Below are 13,636 nucleotides of genomic sequence, written 5' to 3'. Positions count from 1 at the left end.
TCCTCTCTGTATTCCCCAAGTCATCCACTTAAGTAACCTGACTAATTTAATTTTAGAGTCATGAGGAGCTGGAACCATCTTGGGCACAAGGCATGGATACTAACATGGGCATCTTGGATGCCCATGCATGCCCTTGTGCTTAAAAAGTAAACAGCAGCAGGTGCAAAACCTGAACCTCACCTACCAGCAAATCCCTACGTATGGTTCACCATAAAGAAGAGTAAATGTTCCATCTGTTTTAAAAATGACCATCTATGTTTTGAATCTAATCAATTAAAACAAACTCACACATGCCTTTAGACTGTAGAGTTGAGAAAGAAAATGTGCATGAGTCAGTCAGCTTCTGTCTTGGCAAGAGTGAAGTTCATCCATGTTTGGAGGGCTTGGCATTTTCTGAACCAAAGTTACACCAATGAGAAGCTTGCATGCTGACACAATGCTTGGCTACAGAATGTGCAATATTATAGCAAAATTAAAATCATAGCTGCATTAAATACCAGAACTTAAAAATCTGAAACCTGCGGAGCAGAACATTACTGTTAAATCAGTTTGTTAATTTGTAATGGTCATAAGATTTAGACAAGAACAAATACCTTTAAGATTGTTTATGTGTTATGGTGGAAACCTACCCTGATCAAATGATAAGATTTGACTTTACAAATAATTCTCTGTGGGTGCCTGGCCTTCCAATCCTCCATTTCTGAGTTCTCTTTGCTGGTTACCCGACGCTGCAGATTCTGACAAAGGCTGTTGTTGTTGTTGCTGCTGCCACGTAAAATGGGGTCCTGCAGTAGAGTCCAATACCAGTGGTACCGGTGCCACGGGCTGAATGTCTGCAGAACAGCAATAGCCAGAGTCATGGCCATAGTGAATGTGGATGCTACAGTCTTCATGCACATCTGCACCTTCGTGGAAATGCATAGATTTTTCTGGATCGAGGCTCTGTTTTCTCCAATGGTGTCTACTATTGACACCATAGCTGTTCAACAAGGACGTGCTAGTATCTTGACAGCTTTCTACTGTCGGTCTGTTACCTTGTTCAAGTCTTTTTACTGAAGAGTCTATCTGGTTGGCTGCTGCTGGTGGACACTGCACCAAAGATGGTGCAGGGCACTGAACAGGAGAGCTATTTGCTGGTGGGCAGTGGTGAGCTTCAAGAGGCCTGGCTTGCCAACAGTCAGCAGAAGTAATTGCAGCACACAGCTCTCCGTCAGAGTTCCTCGCTGGTCCATGACCAAGGTGGCTCTTTTGACATCCCTGCCCATAGTGATGGTGCCGATGCCTGTGGTAATGAACGTGACTGAATACTTGTTCCTCAGGGCAAAGGCCTGTCCAGTTAACTATGGAATCCAAGGATCTTGGTCTTGCTCCTTGCTCAATTCCTCCACCGCCACCATCTCCACCTCCCCCTGTTTCCCTATCTGATCGTCCTTGACCACAGAAAACAAATGGATCATAATCACTGCTCAAAGAGCTACGAAATGTTGACCAGCTCCCATAGACACCCTGGAGGCTGATATCTGTGCAGTTAAGAACAGAATCACTCGATGAGCCATGGCAAGGCCCTGAGCTAGAATCACTTCCGGGCCCATCGGCCAGGTAGCCACTTCTTTCTGTTCGGTAGCTACCCCCTGAACAGCTTCCATCATCTTGTCGACTGTGTCCTCCACTTCTTGCAGGAATGCTGTGGTTTCGGGGTTTGAAAGTGCTTCGTGGAGCTGGATAAGCAGATCTGTTCTGGCCAAAGCAAGGTCTATGCTGGTAATACTGCTCCAAATGTGATGGGGGCCTCAGGTATACAGTTCGGTGCTGCCTAGGCTGCAGACTTTCTATGGGCTGATAAGGACACCGCTGCAGTGGTGCTCGGGTAGGCCGACTAGACATGCACCTTACAGCGTTGGGCTCCATAGGAGGAGTAACGTAGTAGTGGACTGCTTGAGCACCTGGTCCTGTTGGAGTTCTGGGATAGGGTTGCATGGGAATGGCAGTTGAATGTTGGTGTAATCGAGCATGACTGGGATATTGCTGGAAAAACAGAATCCTCTGGCTACGGCTTGCCTGCATCCCATCAACCATAGGGACAGGAGGTGACTCTGCTTCTATAAAAGACAATTAAGAAAAGGAGTGAAAAGAGGCATCAACACAAATCTCCATTTAACACAAAAGGCTCTGCATTTTAGTAATAATTTCAAATTTAAACCCTGCCTGGGGTTTGTTTCCTGCCTTTCTCCCTGTGTTGGCTGGGATTGGCTCCAGCAGACCCCCGTGACCCTGTAGTTAGGATATAGCGGGTTGGATAATGGATGGATGGATAATAAATATAGGTCAGCATGGTGGTTAGCCTCTAATCTCCAGAGCTCTGGGTTAACATCTTTCCACGAGGCACTGTTTATATGGAGCTTTCTTTATAGTATTTTCTCAAAGTACACCTGCTCTAACAACTTAAATTACAATGATCTAAATTACCTTAAGATAATCTCACTTACAAATTCTAAAACATATGGACTGTAGTGCCATGCTTTACAGTGTAAATTAATCTAATGGGTGCATGTGTGAATGCACAATACTGTACACTGTGTTATCTATGCTGGCAACACACACAACAGTAAAATAAACCCCACCAACATACTACTTCACCAAACTTGCTACAGTGTGCAAATTTATTTTAGAAATCTGAGTGCAGAAAATTATGCGTAGTGAAGGCAATTTTTTAATATACGTAAATGAACTCTAACACTATGGAGGAACTATAACCGGATCATGTCCTCAAAAAGTGATAAGCCTTATCAGACGAGGTTTTGTAGATGACATATGTAAAAGCATAGCATGTATGCATAGCATTTTCTTTGAAGTTGACAAAATCCAACCAACTGGCAGTGTGATTCTAAACTTGAACTTCAAATGCAGGACCTTCTGCATGAATGGGTTCTTAACTCTTTGTACAAATGTGATTTTGGGCTAAATGCCAGTCAAAAGCTATACTGTACTTCTGCTTTTAGCAGAAGGTAATGCTAAACTGTTGTGCATATTTTTAATTTTAAACAAAAACAGAAACAAAGATTTATCTGGTATATTGTGTAGTGTAAAGATCACCAGGAGCAGTTCCTGCTGAATGGAGTTCCCTCCCTAACAACTAGATGTCTCACTTGATTCATTCATTTAACTCCGATTGAAAAAATAAGATTCAATTACTACAATAATGTTAAATAAAATGAGTTAATAAAAAAATAATCTAAACAATATAAAGTAGTTGCTAAACCTCAATTAATTACATCTTAAACCATGATTATTATATTTTAAGAGCCTCATTAAACCATTCCTTTGTAAAGTCAAATAGTTCAAACTCCATTCTCCCTTATTACCCCTACAAAGCAGCCTCTTACCCATAATATTGTACATGCAAAGTGGACATGTACGTTGTTGTAGCAGCCATGGGTCCACACACTCCTTATGGAATTCATGACAGCATGAAATGACTCTCAGGTCCTAAAAAAGAAAAATAAACCATGATGCTTGATGTATTTAACTATTAAAACATGCAAAATACTGTCTAATCACTTAGAAATATTTACTGCAAGAAGATATATTTGTAGCCAAACTTCACTTAATGATGTCCAAAATGAATAAACAAACTATGGCTATATTTTTAACCAGTCTAACTCAGATTATTTAGCATGTTCAATAGATTTACTACAGTATATTCAGATCAAGGTAAATGGATGGATGGACAGACAGACAGACAGACAATCACCAAACTGGTTTCATGCATTTTCCACATACTTGTCCATCAATGAACTCCTCCAAGCAGATGGCACAAACAGGCGTGGAGTTACTGCTGCTTGCAGAATCCCAGTTGCTCTTGGATCGCTGATTTCTTGCACGGCATGGTGACCTATATATGCGAGTTTCCAGGCGGCTGATCGCACGGACAGTTTGTTGATTAATAGAATCCTGAACATACAGATAAAGTTTAGTGAAAACCAAATGTAACTTAAGGAAAGTTGCATGATGATGGGAAAGATTCAGTGAAGGACTGGCATTTACACAATGATGAGGAGCCTTATTATAAATGCCATACAGCTTCATTGGTTTTTCATTTTTGGTTTATTTAAAGCAGGATATGTATTCTTATATTTTACATTTCTTTTAAATACTGAAGTCCATTAACTCACAATAGCAAAAACAACAATAAAGTAATGTATTTATTAACTGTTTAAATACCAGATACTGTACAGAGTTATGTGGCCAAAGCTCAGTAATAAAAAGCCCTGGATATCTCCTTGGAGGTATAAACAGGATATCAGTATTTGTGTTGAAGCTACTCTTACAAAGATATGCCTTTGCTGTGTTATGTACTATACCCTCAATACTCTACAATTAAAAAATATTTCTAACTTTAGCTTGTCAGTTTAATAAGAACTATTTACAACTCCCCGACAAATATCATGTTTGGATGCAGACTAGAGTCAAAAGAAACTATGTTTTTGCCACACTGCACAGGTTCAGGTTTGGCCCTAATACAGTATATCTTCATATATCAAACTACTCTATACTTGTCCAGAAACATCATCCCATATTTATAACACATACTCCAAATTCTTTTAATTAGAACGAGGCAATCATCTAGGGTGGTCAAAATCATCAATGCTTTTTCTGTTCATAATTGTGCCATTGGTCATTTATATCCAGAAGAAACAAGAGATAAATGGGATTATCAGAGAAGAACCCACACAGAAAATAACACTATATACTGATAATATGGTGCTCTATATATGTGCCCATGATCAGCTCTACTGTTGGTCTTAAACATGTTAGGGTAATTTAATAAAAGTTCTGGATTAAAAATGAATCTGAATAAAAGTGTGGTTTTCCCATATTCACATCTAGCACATCATACTAGATTCAACAGCTAGGAGTTCAGAATATCAAAACAGACTACATTTCCGGGATAATCATCACAAGTACTTATAAAGATCTCTTCCAATACAATTGTGGAAGTATCATTGATAAAATTAAACAAGATGTTAACCGATGGTACACTTAGCAAAAAGAATTACTACTGTTAAAATTAACATCCTCCCTAAGCTGTTATATCTGTTTCAGAGTAATGGACAAATAATATTTTAAGATTTCATTAGTCTCAATGATAACATCATTCATTGAATTCAAAATGGCCACAAATTCAAAAGGCGACTCTACAAATATCAAAAGCAGAAGGCGGCATGGCACTACCTAACCTTTTGATTTACTGCTGGGCACTAAATATACACACAATAAAAACAAATTCATGAATACTCACAAGCAGAGCTTGCAATGGATATCAAATCCCTCTCTAAATTTTCCTGCATTGTGCTCTACTCAACATTAACTATCATCAATTTACCCGTAACCCAATTATCCACCCAGTACTTAAAATATGGAACCAATGCAGGATACCTTTCAAGGCAGAAGAGCTTTTATCTGTTGCTCCTATACAAGATAATCATCTTTTTCAACCATCTATGACCTACTCAGTATTTAAATCATGGAAACCACTAGGAATTAAGACACGTACAGATCTTTATACAGACAATTGTTTTGCATCTTATGAAAAAATTACACTCCAAATCTAAGTTCCCAGCTACAGACTTCTTTTCCTACATGCAAATTAGAAGACGACTGGAAATAATTTCCCCAAATTTCCATATCTCAAACCCATATCAATCCCAGAAACCATAAGGGTTAGTGTCGACTCAAAAAGCATTTCACTAATATTAACATATAAAAATATTTTAAAGATCTACACGTCAAAGATACTACGGAACGGTAGGAAAGTGACACTTCAGTTGGTGTCTCAGAAAATCAGTCCCTAATTTACCTAAAGGTCTTTTAATGATCACATTTATGTTGTTTAAAATTGACTAACATGTACCCAGAGCAAGACCCAACCAGTGAGTGTTGTCATCAAGCTCCAGCTTCACTTGGCCATATGTTAAGAGAATGATTCAAATCTTTATATACTACACCTCAAAAAGCCTCAGTGTTACACTCACTACTAATCCATTAACGGTGATAATTTGGTGTAATCCAGGATGGAATTAAAGTACATAAAGTGAATTTCACTGTAACAGCCTGTATCACAATAGTAGCATGCAGACTTACCTGTCCAAACAACCTTCTATAACTCAGTGGGAAGCTAAGTTCCATATTATTTTAAATCAGAAAGTAATCATATTCACACTTAAAGAATATGTCCAAAACATTTGAAAATCATGACCAGAATTTGTTAATATTATTTTAAAATAAGCCTGCTGGACCTGCAAATGACTTTACAATATATTTAATTGCATTTTCATTTCTCAAACAAAAAAAACAAACCAAAACAGATAGATGGGTTTACTTCCTTTTTACCTATATCTCTCTTCTCTTTATCTTTCTTTTAGATGGGAGTTAAATCTTATATTAGTTTATTTATTTAACTTTTTTATATTTCATTCAAAGTAAACTGTTTGGTTAGTATAATTGTATTGTTCCAGTTTTTGAAAATAAACTATGTAAACCGTGATGGACAGCATTCTCCAATTCAAAGAGTTCCATGTATGTATGGAGTCATACATTAACTATATAACCAGAAGCCTAATGTTAAAACAACATACTGTATATTCTATTATACAACTGATAACAAAAACCAAAAAGACAGGCAGTGTTGCTTTTTTTGTCTGTGTTTATAAAAGGTTGCCATGAGTGTCATTCTTACCTGATTTGGATTTGCTTTACACTTTAAACGACAGGCAAAGACCAGAATGATAATCAAGACAGTTGAAACTACAGTGAACAGAATTACAACATCGTTGTGTGCCTATAAATTAAAAACAAAAAAAACAAAGAGAATAAGTAAGTTAAAACTTTCAATTGCTCTCAGCTCACTGATTTCTACTCTAAAAAAATAAACTTCAGAAAGAGGAACAGAGTGGCAGTAAAGCTCTAGTGGCCAACACTGCAAGGGTGCTGCTAATATCCTCACAAAGGAATCTTTCTTATTCAAACACTTCAGCAGCTCTCACTGGAAACATAGCAAATGTTTCTCCATGAGTAACATGAGTCATTTTGCATTGAGTTCCACTCATGATGTTACTGAAAAATCTACTTCTTGTGGCATTTAAGCCTTTGTCATCACTTTTTAATGAAATACAAAATTGTCACATTCCTAGCTGTCATGTCATTTGATTCTTGTTATAATGGAGAAGACTATTCTGTAGCAAGGAGAAGCTTTCAACAAAACATAGGAGAAAACTGAGTACTGCTCCATGCTTTAAAACATTCTGGCATAAGCTTTTTGTTAGAGTTGCAGAAAATTGCAGAAGGCGAAAACTGGTGAGTATGATGTACTGTAACTGGTGAGGCTGACACTGCGTAATCAAGAAGCTGTCATAAATTAGTGACTGCTAATGTCTAAAGGATCAGCTAACGTATTATGTTTTTGGTTACCCACCCAGTTGTCTGGCTCCTTCTTTGGCTCAATTTTCACCATGGCTTCCTGGTTGTTGTTAACAAGCTCCATCAAGGTGGCAGCATTCTTAGCTTGGACCAGTACCACTGGCTTCTGTAAAAGGTCATCAGTCTCACGAAGCTTCCAAGTTAAAATGTACAGAATAGCAAGGAAAGAGAGGGAGAAAGAAAAAGACAGACATCAGTATACAGTCGACTGCTTGTCTTCAGTTGTCTGACATTACACAAATTATTAATTTTACCAGACCACCATCGATAACAGAACAGTAGAACTGTAAGTGACTGTAATAACCACAAATGGTCAGCTTCCCTAGTCTGCTTTTGCAGGATTTTGTAGACGGATTTATGGAAGGCTGAGAACCTGAACTGTCCCACACCATTTCAATCCACGACTGATGCTTTAAAAGTATTTTCAGATTATTAAAATGGTGGTTACCTGGTCAGCTGCACTTGCATCATCAGTGATGTCAAAAATGACCGCCTGAGCCCCGCGGTGCAATGCCAGCCGAGCCTACAAGAAATAAGCAGAAACAGGGAATGAAATACAAAAATCAAGCACTGTGGGTTTTTAAATGATAGAGAGGACAGAAGACAATTGAAGAGTTTGCAATTAGAGTGTGAAGGTGACTGCTGAGGTATAGACTGGGCCACGTACTGAGATAGACATCTTGTACATCAGACACACACTTAATAAGAATTGCTCTTTTCACTGCACTACAAAGAAACTATGAGTGAACGCAGATATCAAGGACCTTAACAGCGCACAAAGACAGGCTGTGATACCCTGCGGGGAAGTCAAAGGTTGCACAGACAAATCAAATTACTCTACTGTATTAATTCTTCTCTCAATAAACAAGTAAAACAAGGACAAATGTATACACTCAAAACATCTTTCTATACGTATGCATGGCTGAGCATACATAATTTTGCCCAGTGTCCACAAGAGGGCAAGAATGTCTGATGAACAAATGCAACAAAACGCACAAAGAAAGGGATGCAAGGGTTAGAATATCTGGGGAACAGACCTTCCTAAACACACAATGTGAACGAAACAGATGGACTTAACATTGTGCCCAGTTTACTAAATAGATATTTTGCTGTGCTAGTTTTAAAATATTACAACAAAAACATTTAAACTGTTGGTCTAGGATTATGTTTGTTGAAAAGTAGCTTTGAATTTTTTAACTTTAAAGGACTGAAATTTAAATAAATGTATCTTAAAAAATATAAATTACTGCCTAAATAAAACTGAATAAATAGCTTTGCAAAACTCTACATGAAATCATAAAAAATGTGAAGCACTGAGGATAACTTTAAAAAAAATAGATTTTGGTACTTTAGAATAGAAATGAATCACGATTCACATTTTCAGTTAATTTAATGAAACCCGCAAACTGATAAGTAAGTACAAAAGAACATGTGCAGCCTCCTTTGGCACTGTACAGAAACTCCTGTTCAATTCCTTTGTGGCAATGGTGACAATGAATTGTCTCTTTACAGTAAAAACACTTTAATTCTATGTGCTCTCCCACGAGCAAAGTCTTATATGTGTGGAATTAAACTTGTCACTGGCACCTCTACATGTGAGCAGCTAAAATGAATTAATAATAAAAATAATACTTATTAATTACATTTATGTAGAGCTTTTCTCATTACTTCAAAGCACTTTACATAGACAGAGGGGAGCCACTTGAACCACCACAAATGTGTCGCACCCACGTGGATGATGTGATGACAAACTTTTTGTGCCAGTACGCTCACCACACATTGGCTATTGGGTGGTGAAGGGGTGAGACAAATAGCTGGATGACTGGGGCCTTGAACGAACAGACTGTGGTGGGCACTTTATCGAAAACATTGAGGGCACTCTACTGTTTTCGAAAGATGCCCGGGAATCTTTTATGACTACAGTGAGTCAGGCCCTCGGTCTTATGTCTCATCCAAAGGGACAGCTCCATATTTACAGCACAATGTCCTCATCACTTCCATGGGGCATTGGGATCCACACACACACCACCGAGTAACTGCCACCGATGGCCTCACCAACACTTCTTGCAGCAGCAATCCAAGCTTTTACTAGTTAGTCTCCCATCATAGTACTGGCTGACTTGAAACATACATGGCTTCAGGTGGATGACCTTGTCTGAAGCGCAGTAATATGGATGCTGAAAACACATTATTTGAACTAATGCAGGGAATAAATATAGATATAACCTAAAAAGGGTCCAAATATCAAATGCGTACCGTGTAACACTGCCAATGTAATTTTGATAAAATACATACCTACTAAAGCCTGAAGACAAATATTGAACAAAATAAATGTATGGTTGAGCTCTTAGCTACAGAGCCCCAAAGCTGCACAACAATCTACATGTTTATATAAGAGACTCCCCTTCAGTGTCAGTTTTTAAATCCAATATGCAGACTAATGACTTTAGTTTAGCATACCCTAAATTAGGGCTGCTGATTAGCTTTACATATATCTGTTTGTTAGCTATTTGTACTATTTATATTTATGATATAGTCAGTCAGTCATCATCCAACCAGCTGATAATAAGTGTTATACAAAAATATACAGTACTTAAAAATTCAAAAGTATTCTGATTCTGATCTCAGAATGCTTGACTGATTCAAGCACTAAAAGCAGGGCAAACAGCTACTGCATTCATGTTCCAAAATTTCACTAATTCAAACCAACTCTGCAACAATACACAGAAATCCCACAATGCTCCACAGCACCCACCTGCATTATAAGTCTATTTAAAGCCCAGCTAATTGCAGTTTCCTGACACACAATCACTTGTGAGCTACTCAGTTACAACTTGCCAAGAAAAAGGAAGCTGCAGATACACTCCTCAGACTGTGTATTTTACTATGCTTGTGATTTTGCTGCAGTTCAGCAATGTGAAGCATATTTACAAATTGGTTCCAAGAGATGTTATGAGGGTAGCATTACTCAGGACATTAAGACAGTATACTATGCCTTTTAAGGGTAACATGAAGTCTGTTTTTGATGTCTCACACTCTAATTTCAGAATTTATAGACATACTAGGGGGTTCCCCCCGCCCACTTCGCTCACCAACCCCCACTTGCCTGCACTATGCGGAAACCACTTTGTGTCTCTGCCGCTCATATTGTGAAGATGGGGGCTGAATGCACCCCAAGGAGACGCGGTCGCTCCTTCAAAACCACCTCTTAAACGGTGATAAGTAGGGAAACAAACAGTATTTTTTTTTACCTCCTCTTTGCTCAATCAGCTGCTGGCTTGCTGCTGCTGCCATGCCGTGTGATCTGCATCTCGTGTAGTGCTTTGAACATTTAATAGCCTGTACAGCAGCTGTCCTACTTTTTGTCTTTTATTTCCGGCCCCAGGCATGGCTAAATCTTTTGGCACAAAATCTTGCCTCGCGGGACGTGGGTTCTTGATATTTTTTAATTTATAATTTAAAAACAGAACAAGAATCTGAAAATCTAACAACATCACATTAAAGTTCAATAAATCCTGAAAAGAATGATACCAAACAAATATATGTAGGTTTTAAAATACGCCCAATTTAAAGCGTGACAATAAAAGTCACATAAATTGTTGCACAAAATCATTGCACTTTTAGGCTTAGGATTTTCTACATATATATATATATATAAAGTAGATTTGCTAATGTGTGTTTGCAAGGTCAAAAAATAATTTGACAATCTCAGAATTCAAAGCTCAGAATGGGAAGCCAAGATCAAAGGGCATTGTATCTGAGGTATTGTATACTGTACTATGTTTGGATCTAGTCTTTCTGTAAATAAACATATTCTCTTTGATAACAGCATGTTACAAAGAAAAATTAGTTAACGGCTCCTTGGACTGACTATACTTAAAAATCAGAGCACTTACTGCACGTTCACAAAATAAATGAAAAATTGATGGATGAGCTGTTGATACACAATACAGGATAATGCCAGTAATGCTATAAACACTGTCACAGTTCTACAATGCGATACATGGTCTTTTTATTTCTTTTTTATTTACTTGTAAAACAGCACAGTACTTCAGCTATTTAAAACATGTAAGAAAAAAAAGTACTATTCATTATTCATAACTTTGTGAAAAATGTTGGTAGAGTGGCTACTGCAGTTTCTTCATACCACTAGTAGAATGAATTTAACTCCTATTCCACACTCAGTCTGTGTTTCAACCACATCACAAAAAGTGCAGGTTAGGATAACTAGCCTGGTTTGAGTGAGCGAGTGTGGGTGGGCTCATGAAGGGGTCTGCAAGTGGACCAGGAGTCTGTTCAGTGATGCTTCCTACCTTACATCCAGCCCTTCTGTAATAGGGTTTGGCTCCTTGGTAACCTGATCTTGATTAAGCAGCCTGAAAACTGATTATTTATATATATGTTTCTATCAATCTAAAAAATGCTGTTCCTACATAAGCCCAAAGTGAGGGACTTGTTTACTAAAGGATAAGGGTATATGAAATAATACAAAATACTCACTTTGATAGGTTGCTGAACACCAGAGGAACTGTACACCATTCTGTGCAAATTAAATTAAGTGAAATAAATGTGAAAATTCAAACATACGCTCCTAAATTTGCCATGGTTGCCATTGTACTAAAGAGTCACTATGATCTTCTGTGTACATTTCATAAAATAGATTAATAAATAAAATAATTAAAATTCATAAAATGCCCACCAGTTCTGAAATTTCAATAGCAATCATTAATATTTACTGAGCATACATTAGCTATAAGTCTAAAAACTGCAAGATTCCTAGTGGAACAAGTCATTTATTTTCCATCATGTACCATACATTAAATTATGGTCATAGAACTCTAATGAAAAATAGCAGTAGATTCAATTTAACCAGTATGTTTCTTCCTAAATCGGAACTTTTAAGATGATTAAGATTTGTTACATTGACACTGTTACCATTTACATTCACCAGATGGCAACAAAACCAAGGCTAGAGTCAAGTCACAAAATAAATAAATAAACCATTTATTTAGGAATGAAGGCTGACTAAATGCTCACATGCAACTGCCCGTGCAAACAGCCCAGTCAAAGCTGTCAATGTATTGTTAGAATAGCCATAGAAACCAAAATAATGCTGTGAAAATATTGCAAAAGCACTATGTACATTTCTTAAAAATATTCTTCTTTGGAAAATGTGCTCCAATATAAATTATACATTTTAAATATTACAGAATTTTGAGTGTTCTTTATACTGTGCAGTAATCTGACATCTACTGTGGTTCTTTAAATTTAACATACACTATTTTTTAAAATCCTGAAATGTGAGACACATTTGATGGTCTCTTAAAATGAATGCTTTAAGCTATTAATATAGCCACTTTCACACCTATACTGAGGGGGTAACTACAGATATCCATGTTTCACTCTAAAATGGGAAAAACTTTATTAACTAAAAATTAAAAAAACTTTATTATCTACAATATCACAAAACATTAAAACTGCATGGTATTACTATAATTAATAATATTTTGGGAATATGTTTTGACACCTGTTTTTTCTTTGTGTTATTTATGAAAATTGTTTCTTTTTATTTATTTTTTATTAATACCTTACTGCTCTCTGCAGTCTTCAATAAATTATATAATTTTACTATTAAAGAATAAAAATATAAATTTCATTTATTTTAGTCTGTAACACCCGGTTGAAATTTATGGTACTTGTAAAAGTTAGCATTTTGTTTTATTATTCACTTTCATTCTCTCGGTCATGTTCACACTCCCCAAATTGGACACTGTTAGTTTTCAAATAAAGATGTGCTATAACAGAGGTGAGCTCAGGTGAGGATGAGGGTTTTACAGTGAACAGAAGCCCTCCCCGAAAGAAATGTCCACTCACACATAAGAACAAGGCAGCTGCAACAGGTGTAAAGGCAACAGATGGCACCGTTTGAATGCAGCAGAGGTTGGGCATCATTCTGCCAGTAAATATGCCACATGCATGTCCTTCAAAGAAACAGCAGAGCCTACAGAACTCGCCAAGGTTTCGTGCAAAGTCCTGTTTGTAATTATTTTTTGTGATGGTTTTTATATAAAAAACATTTATATGTTACTTGTATAAAAGCCAGATGGAATGCTATTTACCTTGATTTCTTTACATATCTTCCTACAGCATAAATTTACAA

General features: G+C 37.1%; 1 protein-coding gene across 1 annotated transcript in view; it reads right to left on the bottom strand.

Moving 5' to 3' along the window:
• The window catches only part of LOC120531414 (E3 ubiquitin-protein ligase RNF43), a 425,040-nt gene that overhangs the window by 4,639 nt on the left and 406,765 nt on the right, over positions 1-13,636 (bottom strand). The window contains exons 3-8 of the mRNA XM_039756813.1: positions 7,925-7,999; positions 7,472-7,609; positions 6,737-6,838; positions 3,781-3,951; positions 3,384-3,486; positions 630-2,099 (exon numbers count right to left, since the gene is read on the bottom strand). Coding sequence (XP_039612747.1) covers positions 655-2,099; positions 3,384-3,486; positions 3,781-3,951; positions 6,737-6,838; positions 7,472-7,609; positions 7,925-7,999 — 2,034 coding nt within the window. The 3' untranslated portion in view covers positions 630-654. The remainder of the gene's footprint in view (positions 1-629; positions 2,100-3,383; positions 3,487-3,780; positions 3,952-6,736; positions 6,839-7,471; positions 7,610-7,924; positions 8,000-13,636) is intronic.

This window comes from Polypterus senegalus, chromosome 6, assembly GCF_016835505.1.
Source record: "Polypterus senegalus isolate Bchr_013 chromosome 6, ASM1683550v1, whole genome shotgun sequence".
NCBI lineage: Eukaryota > Metazoa > Chordata > Cladistia > Polypteriformes > Polypteridae > Polypterus > Polypterus senegalus.
The sequence above is the reverse complement of the archived record's forward strand: the minus strand, read 5'-3'. Positions and strand labels throughout refer to the sequence as shown.